Source organism: Anomaloglossus baeobatrachus, chromosome 3, assembly GCF_048569485.1.
Source record: "Anomaloglossus baeobatrachus isolate aAnoBae1 chromosome 3, aAnoBae1.hap1, whole genome shotgun sequence".
Lineage (NCBI taxonomy): Eukaryota > Metazoa > Chordata > Amphibia > Anura > Aromobatidae > Anomaloglossus > Anomaloglossus baeobatrachus.
This window is the reverse complement of record NC_134355.1, coordinates 16,601,872-16,619,302: the sequence shown is the minus strand read 5'-3', so window position 1 is coordinate 16,619,302 and position 17,431 is coordinate 16,601,872. Positions and strand designations below refer to the sequence as shown.

The 17,431-nt window shown below is 50.3% G+C and overlaps 1 protein-coding gene across 1 annotated transcript in view; it reads left to right on the top strand.

Annotated features, from left to right (window-relative positions):
- The first annotated feature begins 4,169 nt into the window (after positions 1-4,169).
- Positions 4,170-17,431, top strand: part of SUPT7L (SPT7 like, STAGA complex subunit gamma) — a 33,000-nt gene continuing 19,738 nt past the window's right edge. The window contains exons 1-3 of the mRNA XM_075337918.1: positions 4,170-4,233; positions 9,440-9,975; positions 11,277-11,601. Coding sequence (XP_075194033.1) covers positions 9,563-9,975; positions 11,277-11,601 — 738 coding nt within the window. The 5' untranslated portion in view covers positions 4,170-4,233; positions 9,440-9,562. The remainder of the gene's footprint in view (positions 4,234-9,439; positions 9,976-11,276; positions 11,602-17,431) is intronic.

Genomic DNA, 17,431 nt, shown 5'->3' with positions numbered 1-17,431 from the left:
ACACACAGTATGATGTCCCCACAGTACATTCCCCCCACACACAGTATGATGCCTCCACAGTACATTCCCCCCACACACAGTATAACGTCCCCACAGTACATTCCCCCACACACAGTATGATGTCCTCACAGTACATTCCCCCCACACACAGTATGATGCCTCCACAGTACATTCCCCCCACACACAGTATGATGTCCCCACAGTACATTCCCCCCCACACACAGTATGATGCCTCCACAGTACATTCCCCCCACACACAGTATAACGTCCCCACAGTACATTCCCCCACACACAGTATGATGTCCTCACAGTACATTCCCCCCCCACACACAGTATGATGTCCTCACAGTACATTCCCCCCACACACAGTATGATGTCCCCACAGTACACTCCCCCCCCACACACAGTATGATGTCCCCACAGTACATTCCCCCCCACACACAGTATGATGTCCTCACAGTACAGCCCCCACACACAGTATGATGTCCTCACAGTACATTTCCCCCACACACAGTATGATGTCCCCACAGTACATTCCCCCCCACACACAGTATGATGTCCACACAGCTGTGTGTGTAGCGTGTGAGGTAGCAGAGCTGTGTGTGGAGTATGTGATGTAGCAGAGCTGTGTGTGCAGCGTGTGAGGTAGCAGAGCTGTGTAGTGTGTGAGGTAGCAGAGCTGTGTGTGTAGCGTGTGAGGTAGCAGAGCTGTGTGTGCAGCCTGTGATGTAGCACAGCTGTGTGTGCAGTGTGTGATGTAGCAGAGCTGTGTCTAGCGTGTGAGGTAGCAGAGCTGTGTGTGTAGCGTGTGAGGTAGCAGAGCTGTGTGTGTAGTATGTGATGTAGCAGAGCTGTGTGTGCAGCGTGTGAGGTAGCAGAGCTGTGTAGCGTGTGAGGTAGCAAAGCTGTGTGTGTAGCGTGTGAGGTAGCAGAGCTGTGTGTGCAGTATGTGATGTAGGAGAGCTGTGTGTGCAGTATGTGATGTAGCAGAGCTGTGTGTCTAGCGTGTGAGGTAGCAGAGCTGTGTGTGTAGCGTGTGAGGTAGCAGAGCTGTGTGTGTAGCGTGTGAGGTAGCAGAGCTGTGTGTGTAGCGTGTGAGGTAGCAGAGCTGTGTGTGTAGCGTGTGAGGTAGCAGAGCTGTGTGTGTAGCGTGTGAGGTAGCAGAGCTGTGTGTGTAGCGTGCGAGGTAGCAGAGCTGTGTGTGTAGCGTGTGAGGTAGCAGAGCTGTGTGTGTAGCGTGTGAGGTAGCAGAGCTGTGTGTGCAGCCTGTGATGTAGCACAGCTGTGTGTGCAGCCTGTGATGTAGCACAGCTGTGTGTTTAGCGTGTGAGGTAGCAGAGCTGTGTGTGTAGCGTGTGAGGTAGCAGAGCTGTGTGTGCAGTGTGTGAGGTAGGAGAGCTGTGTGTGTAGCGTGTGAGGTAGCAGAGCTGTGTGTGTAGCGTGTGAGGTAGCAGAGCTGTGTGTGTAGCGTGTGAGGTAGCAGAGCTGTGTGTGTAGCGTGTGAGGTAGCAGAGCTGTGTGTGCAGCGTGTGAGGTAGCAGAGCTGTGTGTGTAGCGTGAGGTAGCAGAGCTTTGTGTATAGCGTGTGAGGTAGCAGAGCTGTGTGTGTAGCGTGTGAGGTAGCAGAGCTCAGCTGTGTGTGTAGCGTGTGAGGTAGCAGAGCTGTGTGTGTAGCGTGTGAGGTAGCAGAGCTGTGTGTGCAGCGTGTGAGGTAGCAGAGCTGTGTGTGCAGCGTGTGAGGTAGCAGAGCTGTGTGTGTAGCGTGTGAGGTAGCAGAGCTGTGTGAGGTAGCAGAGCTGTGTGTGTAGCGTGTGAGGTAGCAGAGCTGTGTGAGGTAGCAGAGCTGTGTGTAGCGTGTGAGGTAGCAGAGCTGTGTGTGTAGCGTGTGAGGTAGCAGAGCTGTGTGTGTAGCGTGTGAGGTAGCAGAGCTGTGTGTGCAGCGTGTGAGGTAGCAGAGCTGTGTGTGTAGCGTGTGAGGTAGCAGAGCTGTGTGTGTAGCGTGTGAGGTAGCAGAGCTGTGTGTGTAGCGTGTGAGGTAGCAGAGCTGTGTGTGCAGCGTGTGAGGTAGCAGAGCTGTGTGTGCAGCGTGTGAGGTAGCAGAGCTGTGTGTGTAGCGTGTGAGGTAGCAGAGCTGTGTGTGCAGCGTGTGAGGTAGCAGAGCTGTGTGTGCAGCGTGTGAGGTAGCAGAGCTGTGTGTGTAGCGTGTGAGGTAGCAGAGCTGTGTGTGTAGCGTGTGAGGTAGCAGAGCTGTATGTGTAGTGTGTGAGGTAGCAGAGCTGTGTGTGAGGTAGCAGAGCTGTGTGTGCAGTGTGTGATGTAGCAGAGCTGTGTCTAGCGTGTGAGGTAGCAGAGCTGTGTGTGTAGCGTGTGATGTAGCAGAGCTGTGTGTGCAGCGTGTGAGGTAGCAGAGCTGTGTGTGTAGTGTGTGAGGTAGCAGAGCTGTGTGTGTAGCGTGTGAGGTAGCAGAGCTGTGTGTGTAGTATGTGATGTAGCAGAGCTGTGTGTGCAGCGTGTGAGGTAGCAGAGCTGTGTAGCGTGTGAGGTAGCAAAGCTGTGTGTGTAGCGTGTGAGGTAGCAGAGCTGTGTGTGCAGTATGTGATGTAGGAGAGCTGTGTGTGCAGTATGTGATGTAGCAGAGCTGTGTGTCTAGCGTGTGAGGTAGCAGAGCTGTGTGTGTAGCGTGTGAGGTAGCAGAGCTGTGTGTGTAGCGTGTGAGGTAGCAGAGCTGTGTGTGTAGCGTGTGAGGTAGCAGAGCTGTGTGTGTAGCGTGTGAGGTAGCAGAGCTGTGTGTGTAGCGTGCGAGGTAGCAGAGCTGTGTGTGTAGCGTGCGAGGTAGCAGAGATGTGTGTGTAGCGTGTGAGGTAGCAGAGCTGTGTGTGTAGCGTGTGAGGTAGCAGAGCTGTGTGTGCAGCCTGTGATGTAGCAGAGCTGTGTGTGCAGCCTGTGATGTAGCACAGCTGTGTGTTTAGCGTGTGAGGTAGCAGAGCTGTGTGTGCAGTGTGTGAGGTAGGAGAGCTGTGTGTGTAGCGTGTGAGGTAGCAGAGCTGTGTGTGTAGCGTGTGAGGTAGCAGAGCTGTGTGTGTAGCGTGTGAGGTAGCAGAGCTGTGTGTGTAGCGTGTGAGGTAGCAGAGCTGTGTGTGTAGCGTGTGAGGTAGCAGAGCTGTGTGTGTAGCGTGAGGTAGCAGAGCTTTGTGTATAGCGTGTGAGGTAGCAGAGCTGTGTGTGTAGCGTGTGAGGTAGCAGAGCTCAGCTGTGTGTGTAGCGTGTGAGGTAGCAGAGCTGTGTGTGTAGCGTGTGAGGTAGCAGAGCTGTGTGTGCAGCGTGTGAGGTAGCAGAGCTGTGTGTGCAGCGTGTGAGGTAGCAGAGCTGTGTGTGTAGCGTGTGAGGTAGCAGAGCTGTGTGTGCAGCGTGTGAGGTAGCAGAGCTGTGTGTGTAGCGTATGAGGTAGCAGAGCTGTGTGAGGTAGCAGAGCTGTGTGTGTAGCGTGTGAGGTAGCAGAGCTGTGTGAGGTAGCAGAGCTGTGTGTAGCGTGTGAGGTAGCAGAGCTGTGTGTGTAGCGTGTGAGGTAGCAGAGCTGTGTGTGTAGCGTGTGAGGTAGCAGAGCTGTGTGTGCAGCGTGTGAGGTAGCAGAGCTGTGTGTGTAGCGTGTGAGGTAGCAGAGCTGTGTGTGTAGCGTGTGAGGTAGCAGAGCTGTGTGTGTAGCGTGTGAGGTAGCAGAGCTGTGTGTGTAGCGTGTGAGGTAGCAGAGCTGTGTGTGCAGCGTGTGAGGTAGCAGAGCTGTGTGTGCAGCGTGTGAGGTAGCAGAGCTGTGTGTGTAGCGTGTGAGGTAGCAGAGCTGTGTGTGCAGCGTGTGAGGTAGCAGAGCTGTGTGTGCAGCGTGTGAGGTAGCAGAGCTGTGTGTGTAGCGTGTGAGGTAGCAGAGCTGTGTGTGTAGCGTGTGAGGTAGCAGAGCTGTATGTGTAGTGTGTGAGGTAGCAGAGCTGTGTGTGAGGTAGCAGAGCTGTGTGTGCAGTATTCGCCTCTACTACTTACTTAAATACTAAATTTATACTGTAGATTATGAAACAAACAAAAAAAAATCTATCAACACGTGACAGATCACGTGATCGTGACATCATTTAAGATCCTTCAAGCTGTTTGCAGTTTGTCGCTGCCTTTAATCCGGAGAGGCCCCTCCCCTTCCTCTGACGTCACACGCTATAAGGGACGCTCCATGCCGGTGTGCCGCCGCTGGTGAGTAGTCGGTGCGGTGCCGGTCGCGTTCTGCAGGGGGCGCCGCCGCCTTCTCTGCCCTCCCTGCTGCGATATTTCCTTTAGTGAGGATAAGACCAGCGCTCTGTGCAAGAACTACAGGTGCCAGCGTGCGCTGGATAGCACGGCCTGTCAGCGTCCTGCCCATGTGAGCCTCCTAGTCTGTGGTCACACTCTGCGGTATAATTACACGTAGAAGATGACTATATAATGCCGCCAGTATCGTGCGCTGTCCAGCTCTGTGTGCGGCCACACACACACACACACACACACACACACACACACACACACACACACACTACATTCCCCCCCCCACACACAGTATGATGTCCTCACAGTACATTCCCCCCACACACAGTATGATGTCCTCACAGTACATTCCCCCCACACACAGTATGATGTCCCCACAGTACATTCCCCCCCACACACAGTATGATGCCTCCACAGTACATTCCCCCCACACACAGTATAACGTCCCCACAGTACATTCCCCCACACACAGTATGATGTCCTCACAGTACATTCCCCCCCACACACAGTATGATGTCCCCACAGTACATTCCCCCCCACACACAGTATGATGTCCTCACAATACATTCCCCCCACACACAGTATGATGTCCCCACAGTACATTCCCCCCCCACACACAGTATGATGTCCTCACAGTACATTCCCCCCACACACAGTATGATGTCCCCACAGTACATTCCCCCCCACACACAGTATGATGTCCCCACAGTACATTCCCCCCACACACAGTATGATGTCCCCACAGTACATTCCCCCCCACACACAGTATGATGTCCTCACAGTACATTCCCCCCACACACAGTATGATGTCCCCACAGTACATTCCCCCCCCCCACACACAGTATGATGTCCTCACAGTACATTCCCCCCACACACAGTATGATGTCCCCACAGTACATTCCCCCCCCACACACAGTATGATGTCCTCACAGTACATTCCCCCCACACACAGTATGATGTCCCCACAGTACATTCCCCCCCCACACACAGTATGATGTCCTCACAGTACATTCCCCCCACACACAGTATGATGTCCCCACAGTACATTCCCCCCCACACACAGTATGATGTCCCCACAGTACATTCCCCCCCACACACAGTATGATGTCCTCACAGTACAGCCCCCACACACAGTATGATGTCCTCACAGTACATTCCCCCCCACACACAGTATGATGTCCTCACAGTACATTCCCCCCACACACAGTATGATGTCCCCACAGTACATTCCCCCCCCCCACACACAGTATGATGTGCCCACAGTACATTCCCCCCCACACACAGTATGATGTCCTCACAGTACATTCCCCCACACACAGTATGATGTCCTCACAGTACATTCCCCCACACACAGTATGATGTCCCCACAGTACATTCCCCCCACACACAGTATGATGTCCTCACAGTACATTCCCCCCCACACACAGTATGATGTCCTCACAGTACATTCCCCCCCACACACAGTATGATGTCCTCACAGTACATTCCCCCCCACACACAGTATGATGTCCTCACAGTACATTCCCCCCCCCACACACAGTATGATGTCCCCACAGTACATTCCCCTCACACACAGTATGATGTCCCCACAGTACATTCCCCCACACACAGTATGATGTCCCCACAGTACATTCCCCCCACACACAGTATGATGTCCCCACAGTACATTCCCCCCCACACACAGTATGATGTCCCCACAGTACATTCCCCCTTACACACAGTATGATGTCCCCACAGTACATTCCCCCCCACACACAGTATGATGTCCTCACAGTACATTCCCCACCACACACAGTATGATGTCCTCACAGTACATTCCCCCACACACAGTATGATGTCTCCACAGTACATTCCCCCCACACACAGTATGATGTCCCCACAGTACATTCCCCCTTACACACAGTATGATGTCCCCACAGTACATTCCCCCCCACACACAGTATGATGTCCTCACAGTACATTCCCCCCCACACACAGTATGATGTCCTCACAGTACATTCCCCACCACACACAGTATGATGTCCCCACAGTACATTCCCCACCACACACAGTATGATGTCCTCACAGTGCATTCCCCCACACACCGTATGATGTCCTCACAGTACATTCCCCCACACACCGTATGATGTCCTCACAGTACATTCCCCCACACACAGTATGATGTCCCCACAGTACATTCCCCCCACACACAGTATGATGTCCCCACAGTACATTCCCCCCACACACAGTATGATGTCCCCACAGTACATTCCCCCCACACACAGTATGATGTCCCCACAGTACATTCCCCCCACACACAGTATGATGTCCTCACAGTGCATTCCCCCACACACCGTATGATGTCCTCACAGTACATTCCCCCACACACCGTATGATGTCCTCACAGTACATTCCCCCACACACAGTATGATGTCCCCACAGTACATTCCCCCCACACACAGTATGATGTCCCCACAGTACATTCCCCCCACACACAGTATGATGTCCCCACAGTACATTCCCCCCACACACAGTATGATGTCCCCACAGTACATTCCCCCCACACACAGTATGATGTCCCCACAGTACATTCCCCCCACACACAGTATGATGTCCCCACAGTACATTCCCCCCACACACCGTATGATGTCCCCACAGTACATTCCCCCACACACACAGTATGATGTCCCCACAGTACATTCCCCCACACACACAGTATGATGTCCCCACAGTACATTCCCCCCCACACACAGTATGATGTCCTCACAGTACATTCCCCCCACACACAGTATGATGTCCTCACAGTACATTCCCCCCACACACAGTATGATGTCCCCACAGTACATTCCCCCCCACACACAGTATGATGTCCTCACAGTACATTCCCCCCACACACAGTATGATGTCCTCACAGTACATTCCCCCCACACACAGTATGATGTCCTCACAGTACATTCCCCCCACACACAGTATGATGTCCTCACAGTACATTCCCCCCACACACCGTATGATGTCCTCACAGTACATTCCCCCCACACACCGTATGATGTCCTCACAGTACATTCCCCCCACACACAGTATGATGTCCTCACAGTACATCCCCCACACACAGTATGATGTCCCCACAGTACATTCCCCCCACACACAGTATGATGTCCTCACAGTACATCCCCCACACACAGTATGATGTCCTCACAGTACATTCCCCCCACACACAGTATGCTGTCCTCACAGTACATTCCCCCACACACAGTATGATGTCCCCACAGTACATTCCCCCCACACACAGTATGATGTCCTCACAGTACATTCCCCCCTACACAGTATGATGTCCTCACAGTACATTCCCCCCTACACAGTATGATGTCCTCACAGTACATTCCCCCCACAGACAGTATGATGTCCTCACAGTACATTCCCCCCACACACAGTATGATGTCCCCACAGTACATTCCCCCCTACACACAGTATGATGTCCCCACAGTACATTCCCCCCACACACAGTATGATGTCCCCACAGTACATTCCCCACCACACACAGTATGATGTCCTCACAGTACATTCCCCCCCCCAGACAGTATGATGTCCTCACAGTACATTCCCCCCACACACAGTATGATGTCCCCACAGTACATTCCCCCCTACACACAGTATGATGTCCCCACAGTACATTCCCCCCTACACACAGTATGATGTCCCCACAGTACATTCCCCCCTACACACAGTATGATGTCCTCACAGTACATTCCCCCCACAGACAGTATGATGTCCTCACAGTACATTCCCCCACACACAGTATGATGTCCCCACAGTACATTCCCCCCACACACAGTATGATGTCCTCACAGTACATTCCCCCTACACAGTATGATGTCCTCACAGTACATTCCCCCCACAGACAGTATGATGTCCTCACAGTACATTCCCCCCACACACAGTATGATGTCCCCACAGTACATTCCCCCCACACACAGTATGATGTCCCCACAGTACATTCCCCACCACACACAGTATGATGTCCTCACAGTACATTCCCCCACATACAGTATGATGTCCCCACAGTACATTCCCCCACATACAGTATGATGTCCTCACAGTACATTCCCCACCACACACAGTATGATGTCCTCACAGTACATTCCCCCACATACAGTATGATGTCCTCACAGTACATTCCCCACCACACACAGTATGATGTCCTCACAGTACATTCCCCCACATACAGTATGATGTCCTCACAGTACATTCCCCCACATACAGTATGATGTCCTCACAGTACATTCCCCCACATACAGTATGATGTCCCCACAGTACATTCCCCCACATACAGTATGATGTCCCCACAGTACATTCCCCCACACACAGTATGATGTCCTCACAGTACATTCCCCCACACACAGTATGATGTCCCCACAGTACATTCCCCCCACACACAGTATGATGTCCCCACAGTACATTCCCCCCACACACAGTATGATGTCCTCACAGTACATTCCCCCACATACAGTATGATGTCCTCACAGTACATTCCCCCCACACACAGTATGATGTCCCCACAGTACATTCCCCCCACACACAGTATGATGTCCTCACAGTACATTCCCCGACAGACAGTATGATGTCCTCACAGTACATTCCCCCACACACAGTATGATGTCCTCACAGTACATTCCCCCCACACACAGTATGATGTCCTCACAGTACATTCCCCCACACACAGTATGATGTCCTCACAGTACATTCCCCCACACACAGTATGATGTCCTCACAGTACATTCCCCCACACACACAGTATGATGTCCTCACAGTACATTCCCCCACACACAGTATGATGTCCTCACAGTACATTCCCCCACACACAGTATGATGTCCTCACAGTACATTCCCCCACACACAGTATGATGTCCTCACAGTACATTCCCCCACACACAGTATGATGTCTCCACAGTACATTCCCCCACACACACAGTATGATGTCCTCACAGTACATTCCCCCACACACAGTATGATGTCCTCACAGTACATTCCCCCACACACACAGTATGATGTTTTCACAGTATCCAAGTCATATAATGTCCAGGGATAGTGTTATTCCTCATGTACAGACAGGACAGAATATTGTGAAATTACAGCTGTACGTTAATGTATGATCAGATGTTACCACATTTTCTTGTTGCAGATCGGGGGCGCGCACAGATGGAGGCCGGTGGTCAGTCATTGGGAACTGCATCTCACTAACTAGAGCGACAATTTGCACTTTGTAGCTTCCATTAAGCTTCTGAATATCAAACATTTTCTCAAGATGATGCGATATTGGGGTGAGATCCCGGTGCCCGTCGGCCAGGCCAGCCGCAACTCCTTTGATCTCCTGCAGAGGGAGTTTCGCACGGTGGAGATGCAGGAGCCCCCGCTGCACCAGCCGTCTGCTAATAGGCCCAGGGTGACCACCATGCTGGACATCCCCTCCGAGCCGTGCAGCCTCACCATACACACCATCCAGCTGATCCAGCACAACCGCAAGCTGCGCAGTCTCATTGCTGCCGCCCAGACTCAGAGCCAGCAGCCGGTGGAAGGTATAAAGGTGGAGGAGAGTGAGCCCCTTCCCCAGAGACCGCCTTCTCCACCTCTCCCAGAAGACTTACTGCCGCAGGATTGTAAGACGCCCAGACTGCCGTTCCAGATACGGCACAGCGACCCAGAGAGCGACTTCTACCGGTACAGAACCTGCGGATATAGACTATAAGCTTGTGTGTGCGGTTGTATAAAAAAACAAAACAAACAAACAAAAAAAATCCAAAAAATGTATGCTGGGTGGAAACATTCCTACAATAGGACCCCATAGCTATAGGGTGGGATGTCTAATCCCTCTGGTAGGTCTACGTGTGCTGTCACCAGTGGCGTAACTAGAGTCCAATGGGCCCCGGTGCAAAGTTTGAGCCTGGGCCCCCACATGTGGGTCAGATGTATGGGCCATTGTAGCATTCTAAATCCTATAAAAACCTACAAGTTGCCCCCCTCTCCTCCTTCATAGTAATGTCCCCCATCCTGGTGCGCGTGTCCCCATGGCGTCCCCATCCTGGTGCGCGTGTCCCCATGGCGTCCCCATCCTGGTGCGCGTGTCCCCATCCTGGTGCGCGTGTCCCCATGGTGTCCCCATCCTGGTGCGCGTGTCCCCATGGTGTCCCCATCCTGGTGCGCGTGTCCCCATGGTGTCCCCATCCTGGTGCGTGTGTCCCCATGGCGTCCCCATCCTGGTGCGTGTGTCCCCATGGCGTCCCCATCCTGGTGCGTGTGTCCCCATGGCGTCCCCATCCTGGTGCGTGTGTCCCCATGGCGTCCCCATCCTGGTGCGTGTGTCCCCATGGCGTCCCCATCCTGGTGCGCGTGTCGCTATAGCGGCCCTAGCCGGTTTTATGTCCCCATCCTGAAAATGGAATCCTTTATTTTGGAAAAATCCAAAATAAAGGATTATACCCGTCTTCGCCCACCTCTCCCAGTGTCGTCCTCCGATGATGGCATGCCGCAGCGTCCCTGTCATGCACGGCGTTGCTACTTACAGCACAGTCAGCTGCTGGTGGCGGAATATTCTCTGCTCCCCATGCCCTGGGTTATGGATTTGTAGCCTGAATCAGTGGCCGGCATATCACAGTGCAGGGACCCGATGGGTCTCTGTGCTACCTTGTATTTCAGCTGCATGCTTGCCCTTTGATACACCTCTGTCTGTATAGGGGCCTGATCGCGGTTGCTGTGACTGCGATCGTTACGCCTCTGGCTGTTTTCTGTGTGCGGTTGTGTGTGTGCGGTGGTGTGTGTACGGTTGTGTACGCCATTGAATGGGAACTCCTCCTCTTGTTTCTATCCAGAAGGGGAAAAAAAATCGTAGAGGTCAAATACCACTCCCAGCTACCAATATTAGGGTAGGGTCCGGGGACCCTGTGACAGAGCTCGGGGACTTCAGATTATGGATAGTAGAGAGAAACGTCTTCTAAAATGATTTTCCTCATTCTTCATGTCAGTGGGAAAGGCGAGCCGGTGACAGAGCTGAGCTACCACTCGTGCCGCCAGCTCATGTACCAGTCCGTGGCCACCATCCTCGCCCACGCCGGCTTCGACTCCGCCAACGAAAGCGTCTTGGACACCCTGACGGACATCGCCCACGAGTACTGCCTGAAGTTCACCAAGATGCTGAGGTCCAATGTGGATCGAGAGGCCCGGCTGGGGCAGACGCCCTTCGCAGACGTCATGGAGCAGAGTTTTCACGAGATGGGGATCGGCAGCGTCCTGTCCCTGCAGAAGTTCTGGCAGCAGCGGATTAAGGACTATCACACGTACATGCTTCAGGTGACCGCCGGCTTCATTACACTGCTCCAATCTATGCGCACTACGGGGGAAAAGGCGGGAAGAAGGAGCACAGCCTGTGATTGTCACTTCTATATCTACCGACCACAGAAGCTTTTCTTCATGTTATCATCTCTTAAAAATCACAAACTACAGCGGCTGCTGTTCCCTGTGCAGTGTCCAGTGACCCCAGGTTATGGAGTGGGGGGGTTACAGAAGCTTTTCTTCTTGTTATCATCCCTCTAAATAATCACACATACCACTATTGCTCATACAGAGTCTAGTAATCCCTGGTTGTAGGGGGGAACACACAGGAGCTTTTCTTCATATTATCAACCTTCTTAATAATCACGCATTGTTGCTACCACTATTGCCTGGACTGTGTCCTGTAATCCCTGGCTATGGGGGGGGGGGATTCAGGAGCTTTTCTTCTTGTTAGCATCAATGTGTGATTATGAAAAGGATGATACAGTCATATGAAAAAGTTTGTGCACCCCTATTAATGTTAACCTTTTTTCTTTATAACAATTTGGGTTTTTGCTATTTCAGTGTCATATATCTAATAACTGATGGACTGAGTAATATTTCTGGATTGAAATGAGGTTTATTGCACTAACAGAAAATGTGCAATCTGCATTTAAACAAAATTTGACAGGTGCAAAAGTATGGGCACCTCAACATAAAAGTGACATTAATATTTTGTAGATCCTCCTTTTGCAGAAATAACAGCCTCTAGTGGCTTCCTGTAGCTTTTAATGAGTTCCTGGATGAAGGTATATTTGACCATTCCTGGTTACAAAACAATTCCAGTTCAGTTAAGTTTGATGGTCGCCGAGCATGGACAGCCGCTTCACATCATCCCACAGATGTTCAATGATATTCAGGTCTGGGGACTGGGATGGCCATTCCAGAACATTGTAATTGTTCCTCTGCATGAATGCCGGAGTAGATTTGGAGCGGTGTTTTGGATCATTGTCTTGCTGAAATATCCATCCCCTGCGTATCTTCACCTTCGTCACTGATTCTTGCACATTATTGTCAAGAATCTGCTGATACTGAGTTGAATCCATGCGACCCTCAACTGTAACAAGATTCCCGGTGCCGGCATTGGCCACACAGCCCCAAAACATGATGGAACCGTCACCAAATTTTACTGTGGGTAGCAAGTGCTTTTCTTGGAATGCCGTGTTTTTTGCCTCCATGCATAACGCCTTTTTGTATGACCAAACAACTCAATCTTTGTTTCATCAGTCCACAGGACCTTCTTCCAAAATGTAACTGGCTTGTCCAAATGTGCTTTTGCATACCTCAGGCGACTCGGTTTGTGGCGTGCTTGCAGAAACGGCTTCTTTCGCATCACTCTCCCATACATCTTCTCCTTGTGCAACGTGCGCTGTATTGTTGACCGATGCACAGTGACACCATCTGCAGCAAGATGATGCTGCAGGTCTTTGGAGGTGGTCTGTGGATTGTCCTTGACTGTTCTCACCATTCTTCTTCTCTGCCTTTCTGATATTTTTCTTGGCCTGCCACTTCTGGGCTTAACAAGAACTGTACCTGTGTTCTTCCATTTCCTTACTATGTTCCTCACAGTGGAAACTGACAGTTTAAATCTCTGAGACAACTTTTTGTACCTTCCCCTGAACAACTATGGTGAATAATCTTTGTGTTCAGATCATTTGAGAGTTGTTTTGAGGAGCCCATGATGCCACTCTTCATAGGAGCTTCAAATAGGAGAACAACTTGCAAGTGGCCACCTTAACCCCTTAGTGACGGAGCTAATTTTCACCTTAATGACCAGACCAAATTTTGCAATTCTGACCAGTGTCACTTCATGAGGTGATAACTCTAGAACGCTTCAACGGATCCCGGTGATTCTGAGATTGTTTTTTCGTCACATATTGGACTTCATGTTAGTACCAAATTTAGGACAATATTTTTTGCGTTTATTGAAGAAAAAAATTGAATATTGGCAAAAAGTTTGAAAATTTAGCAATTTTCAACTTTTGAATTTTTATACCGTTAAACCAGAGATTTCTGTGACACAAAATAGTTAATAAATAACATTTCCCACATGTCTACTTTACATCAGCACAATTTTGGAAACAAAATTTTTTTTTGTTAGGAAGTTAGAGGGGTTCAAAGTTTATCAGCGATTTCTCATTTTTACATCAAAATTTACAAAACCATTTTTTTAGGGACCACATCACATTTGAAGTGACTTCAATAGGCCTAGATGACAGAAAATACCCAAAAGTGACACCATTCTCAAAACAGCACGCCTCAAAGTACTCAAAACCACATTCAAGATGTTTATTAACCCTTCAGGTGCTTCACATGAACAAAAGCAATGTGGAATGAAAAAAAGCAAAAATTAAATTTTACCTAAAAATGTTGCTCTAACCCAAATTTATTCACTTTTAGAAGACCTAACACAACAAAATGGACCCCAAAACTTGTTCCCCACTTTCTTATGAGTGCGCCGATACCCCACATGTGGTCAGAAACCTCTGTTTGGACAAATGGGAGGGCTCGGAACAGAAGGAGCAATATTTGAATTTTGGAAAGCAAATTTGGCTGAAATAGATTGCGGGCACCATGTTGCATTTACAGGTCCGCTAAGGTACCTAAACAGAAGAAACCCCTCACAAGTGACACCATTTTGGAAACTAGACCCCTCAAGGCTTCTATCTAGGGGTATAGTGAGCATTTTGGATCCACAGGTACTTCACAGATTTTGTTAACGTTACGTTGTCATATTGAAAATTTTAATAATTTTCTCAAAAATGTTGCTTTAGCATCAATTTTCTCACTTTTTCAAGAGGTAATTCCAAAAATTTGACCTCAAGGTTTGTTAACCACTTTTTTATGAGCGCGGTGATACCTCACATGTGGTCTGAAACCTTTGTTTGGACAAATGGGAGGGCTTGGAACGAAAGGAGCAATATTTGAATTTTGGAAAGGAAATTTGGCTGAAAAAGATTGCGGGCACCATGTCACATTTGGAGGACCCCTAAGGTACCTAAACAGCAGAAACCCCACACAAGTGACCCCATTTTGGAAACTAGGCCCCTCAAGGAATTTATCTAGATGTTTGGTGAGTACCCTGAACCCCCAGGTGCTTCACAGAATTTTATAACGTTGAGCCATGAAAAAAAAAAAAAAAAATTTACCACAAAATTGTTATTTCAACCAGGTAGCTTTTTTTTTTACAAGAGTAAAAGGAAAAAATTCAGCATAACATTTATTGTGCAATTTCTCCTGAGTTTGGCGATACCTTTATATGTGGTGGAAATCAACTGTTTGGGCGCATGGCAGGGCTCGGAAGGGAAGGAGTGCCATTTGACTGCAAAATTGGCTGGAATCAATAGCGGACGCCAGGTTGCATTTGGAGAGCCCCTGAGGTGCCTAAACAGTGGAGGTCCCCCACAAGTGACTCCATTCTGGAAACAAGACACCTCAAGGCTTTTATCTAGGTGTATAGTGAGCAGTATGAATCCACGAATACTTCACAGAATTTGATAAGCTTAGGTTGCCATATTGAAAATTTTCATTTTTTTCACAAAAATGTTGCTTCAGCATCAAATTTCTCACTTTTTCAAGAGACAACAACAAACCGTGGACCCAACAGGTTGTTATCCAATGTCTTATGAGCACAGGGATACCCCACATGTGGCCAAAAACCTCTGTTTGGATAAATGGGAGGGCTTGGAATGGAAGCAGCACCATTTGAATTCTGGAAAAGTTGAAATTGCGGGCACCATGTCACATTTGCAGGGCCCCTTGGGTACCTATACATTAGAAACCCCCACAAGTGACCCCATTTTGGAAACTGGATTTTATTCAGGAGTATAATAAGCATTTTGAATCCACAGGTACTTCACAAAAATGTTGCTGTAGCAACCAATGTCTCACTTTTAGGCTATGTGGCCATGAGCCAGCGACACGGCGTCTAGTACACAGTGTCAGCCTCCTGCAGAGATGTGAGTGTTGTCCACGGGAGAACGCAGCTGCCCATGCCCACGATTTGGGTTCAGGCCGCTGTGGAGCTCTATGCTACCTGCAGAGAACACTCATCTCCGCAGCATAAATTGACATGCTGAGGCTCGGGAAGCTGCGCCACAGGTCAGTTTATGTGGCGGAGAAAAGAAGCACATTGGGCAAGCACATTGGGCATGGGATTTCTAAAAATCCTTCCACTGTGCTTCTACTGCACAATGCAGCGCTATGGACACAGGGAAAACACTCTGCGCCCAAAACGCTGCAAATCCCGATTGTGGGCGCACAGCCTAAAATGCTACAATGGATGAATGGATACATGTCAAACATATATAACGTCCCACCCCCTGCATATTTTAAGCTGGCGCCCTTTAGTGCCTTTCATGTGGCACTAAAGGGTGCCTTGCCTTGTATTTAGCCCCCCAAAAAAATAATAATTAAAATAAACGACGTGGGGTCCCCCCCATTTTTGATAGCCAGCTAGGGTAAAGCAGACAGCTGTAGCCTGCAAACCACAGCTGACAGCTTCACCTTGGCTGGTGATCAATTTGGAGGGCTCCCCAGGCGTTTTTTTAAAAAAAAAAAAAACGTGGGGTCCCCCCCAAATTAGATCACCAGCCAAGGTGAAGCGGACAGCTGGGGTCTGGTATTCTCAGGGTGGGAAGAGCCATGGTTATTGGACTCTTCCCAGCCTAAAAATAGCAGGCCGCAGCCGCCCCAGAAGTGGCGCATCCATTAGATGCGCCAATCCTGGCGCTTCGCCCCAGCTCATCCCGCGCCCTGGTGCGGTGGCAGACGGGGTAATATATGGGGTTGATACCAGCTGTAATGTCACCTGGCATCAAGCCCTGGGGTTAGTGATGTCACGGCATCTAAACAGATACCCGACATCACTAACCCAGTCAAGTAATAGACAAAAAAAAAAGACAAAAAAAAAATTTATTTGAAAAAAAAACTCCCCGAAACATTCCTCTTTCCCCAATTTATTGAAAATAAAGAAATTACGGTCGCTGTAATCCGCTGTAATCCGTGAGGTCCCACGCCGACTCTGGATCTTCTAGAATATGGGGGGCACGTTCAGGGAACGTATCCCCCATTTTCTGGAAGAGCAAGCTCTCCATGAGCAGTGTGGGTGCAGTAATCTGAGAATACTGCACTCACACTGCCCCGGTCCAACTTAGGGCAGAGTGACCTGCAGTAACCTCATTCCAGAATATGAGGGGCACGCTCACAGAACGTACCCCCCATTTTCTGGAACAGCAGTCTCTCCATGTGAGGACCACACTCCTCACATGGAGAGACTGCTGATTACTGCACTCACTCTCCCCCGGTCCACAGTGGAGCAGCCTGTGCATCAGCGACGTCAGCGTCCCTGCAAGACTGACGTCGCTGATGCACAGGCTGCTCCACTGTGGACCGGGGGAGGAATCCAGCTGACAGCCGCTGTCTGCGCATGCGCCGTCAGCATTCAAGAAGGAGGCGGCGTGATCGCGGGACGGATCACCAGACAGGTAACGTATGACCGGGGGCTGGGGGGGGGTGATGGGGGGTGACCTAGTGGGACCTGGGGGGACCTGGGGACACCTTTCTGCCGCATGTGACGTTTCACATGCGGCAGAAAGAGCAGAATGAATGCGGGGGAGGGGGGGTGGCTCTGGAGACCCGGAGGGGGCTCCGGTGACCAGAAGGCTCCGGTGGACCGGAGGAGGGGTCAGGGGGAGGACATTTCCCTCCGATCTGAAATGTTTGATCATTTCAGATCGGAGGGAAATGAATGCAGAGCCGGCGGCAGCAGTTTTCAGCGCGCGTCGGCGCCATCTTGCACGCTCCGGAG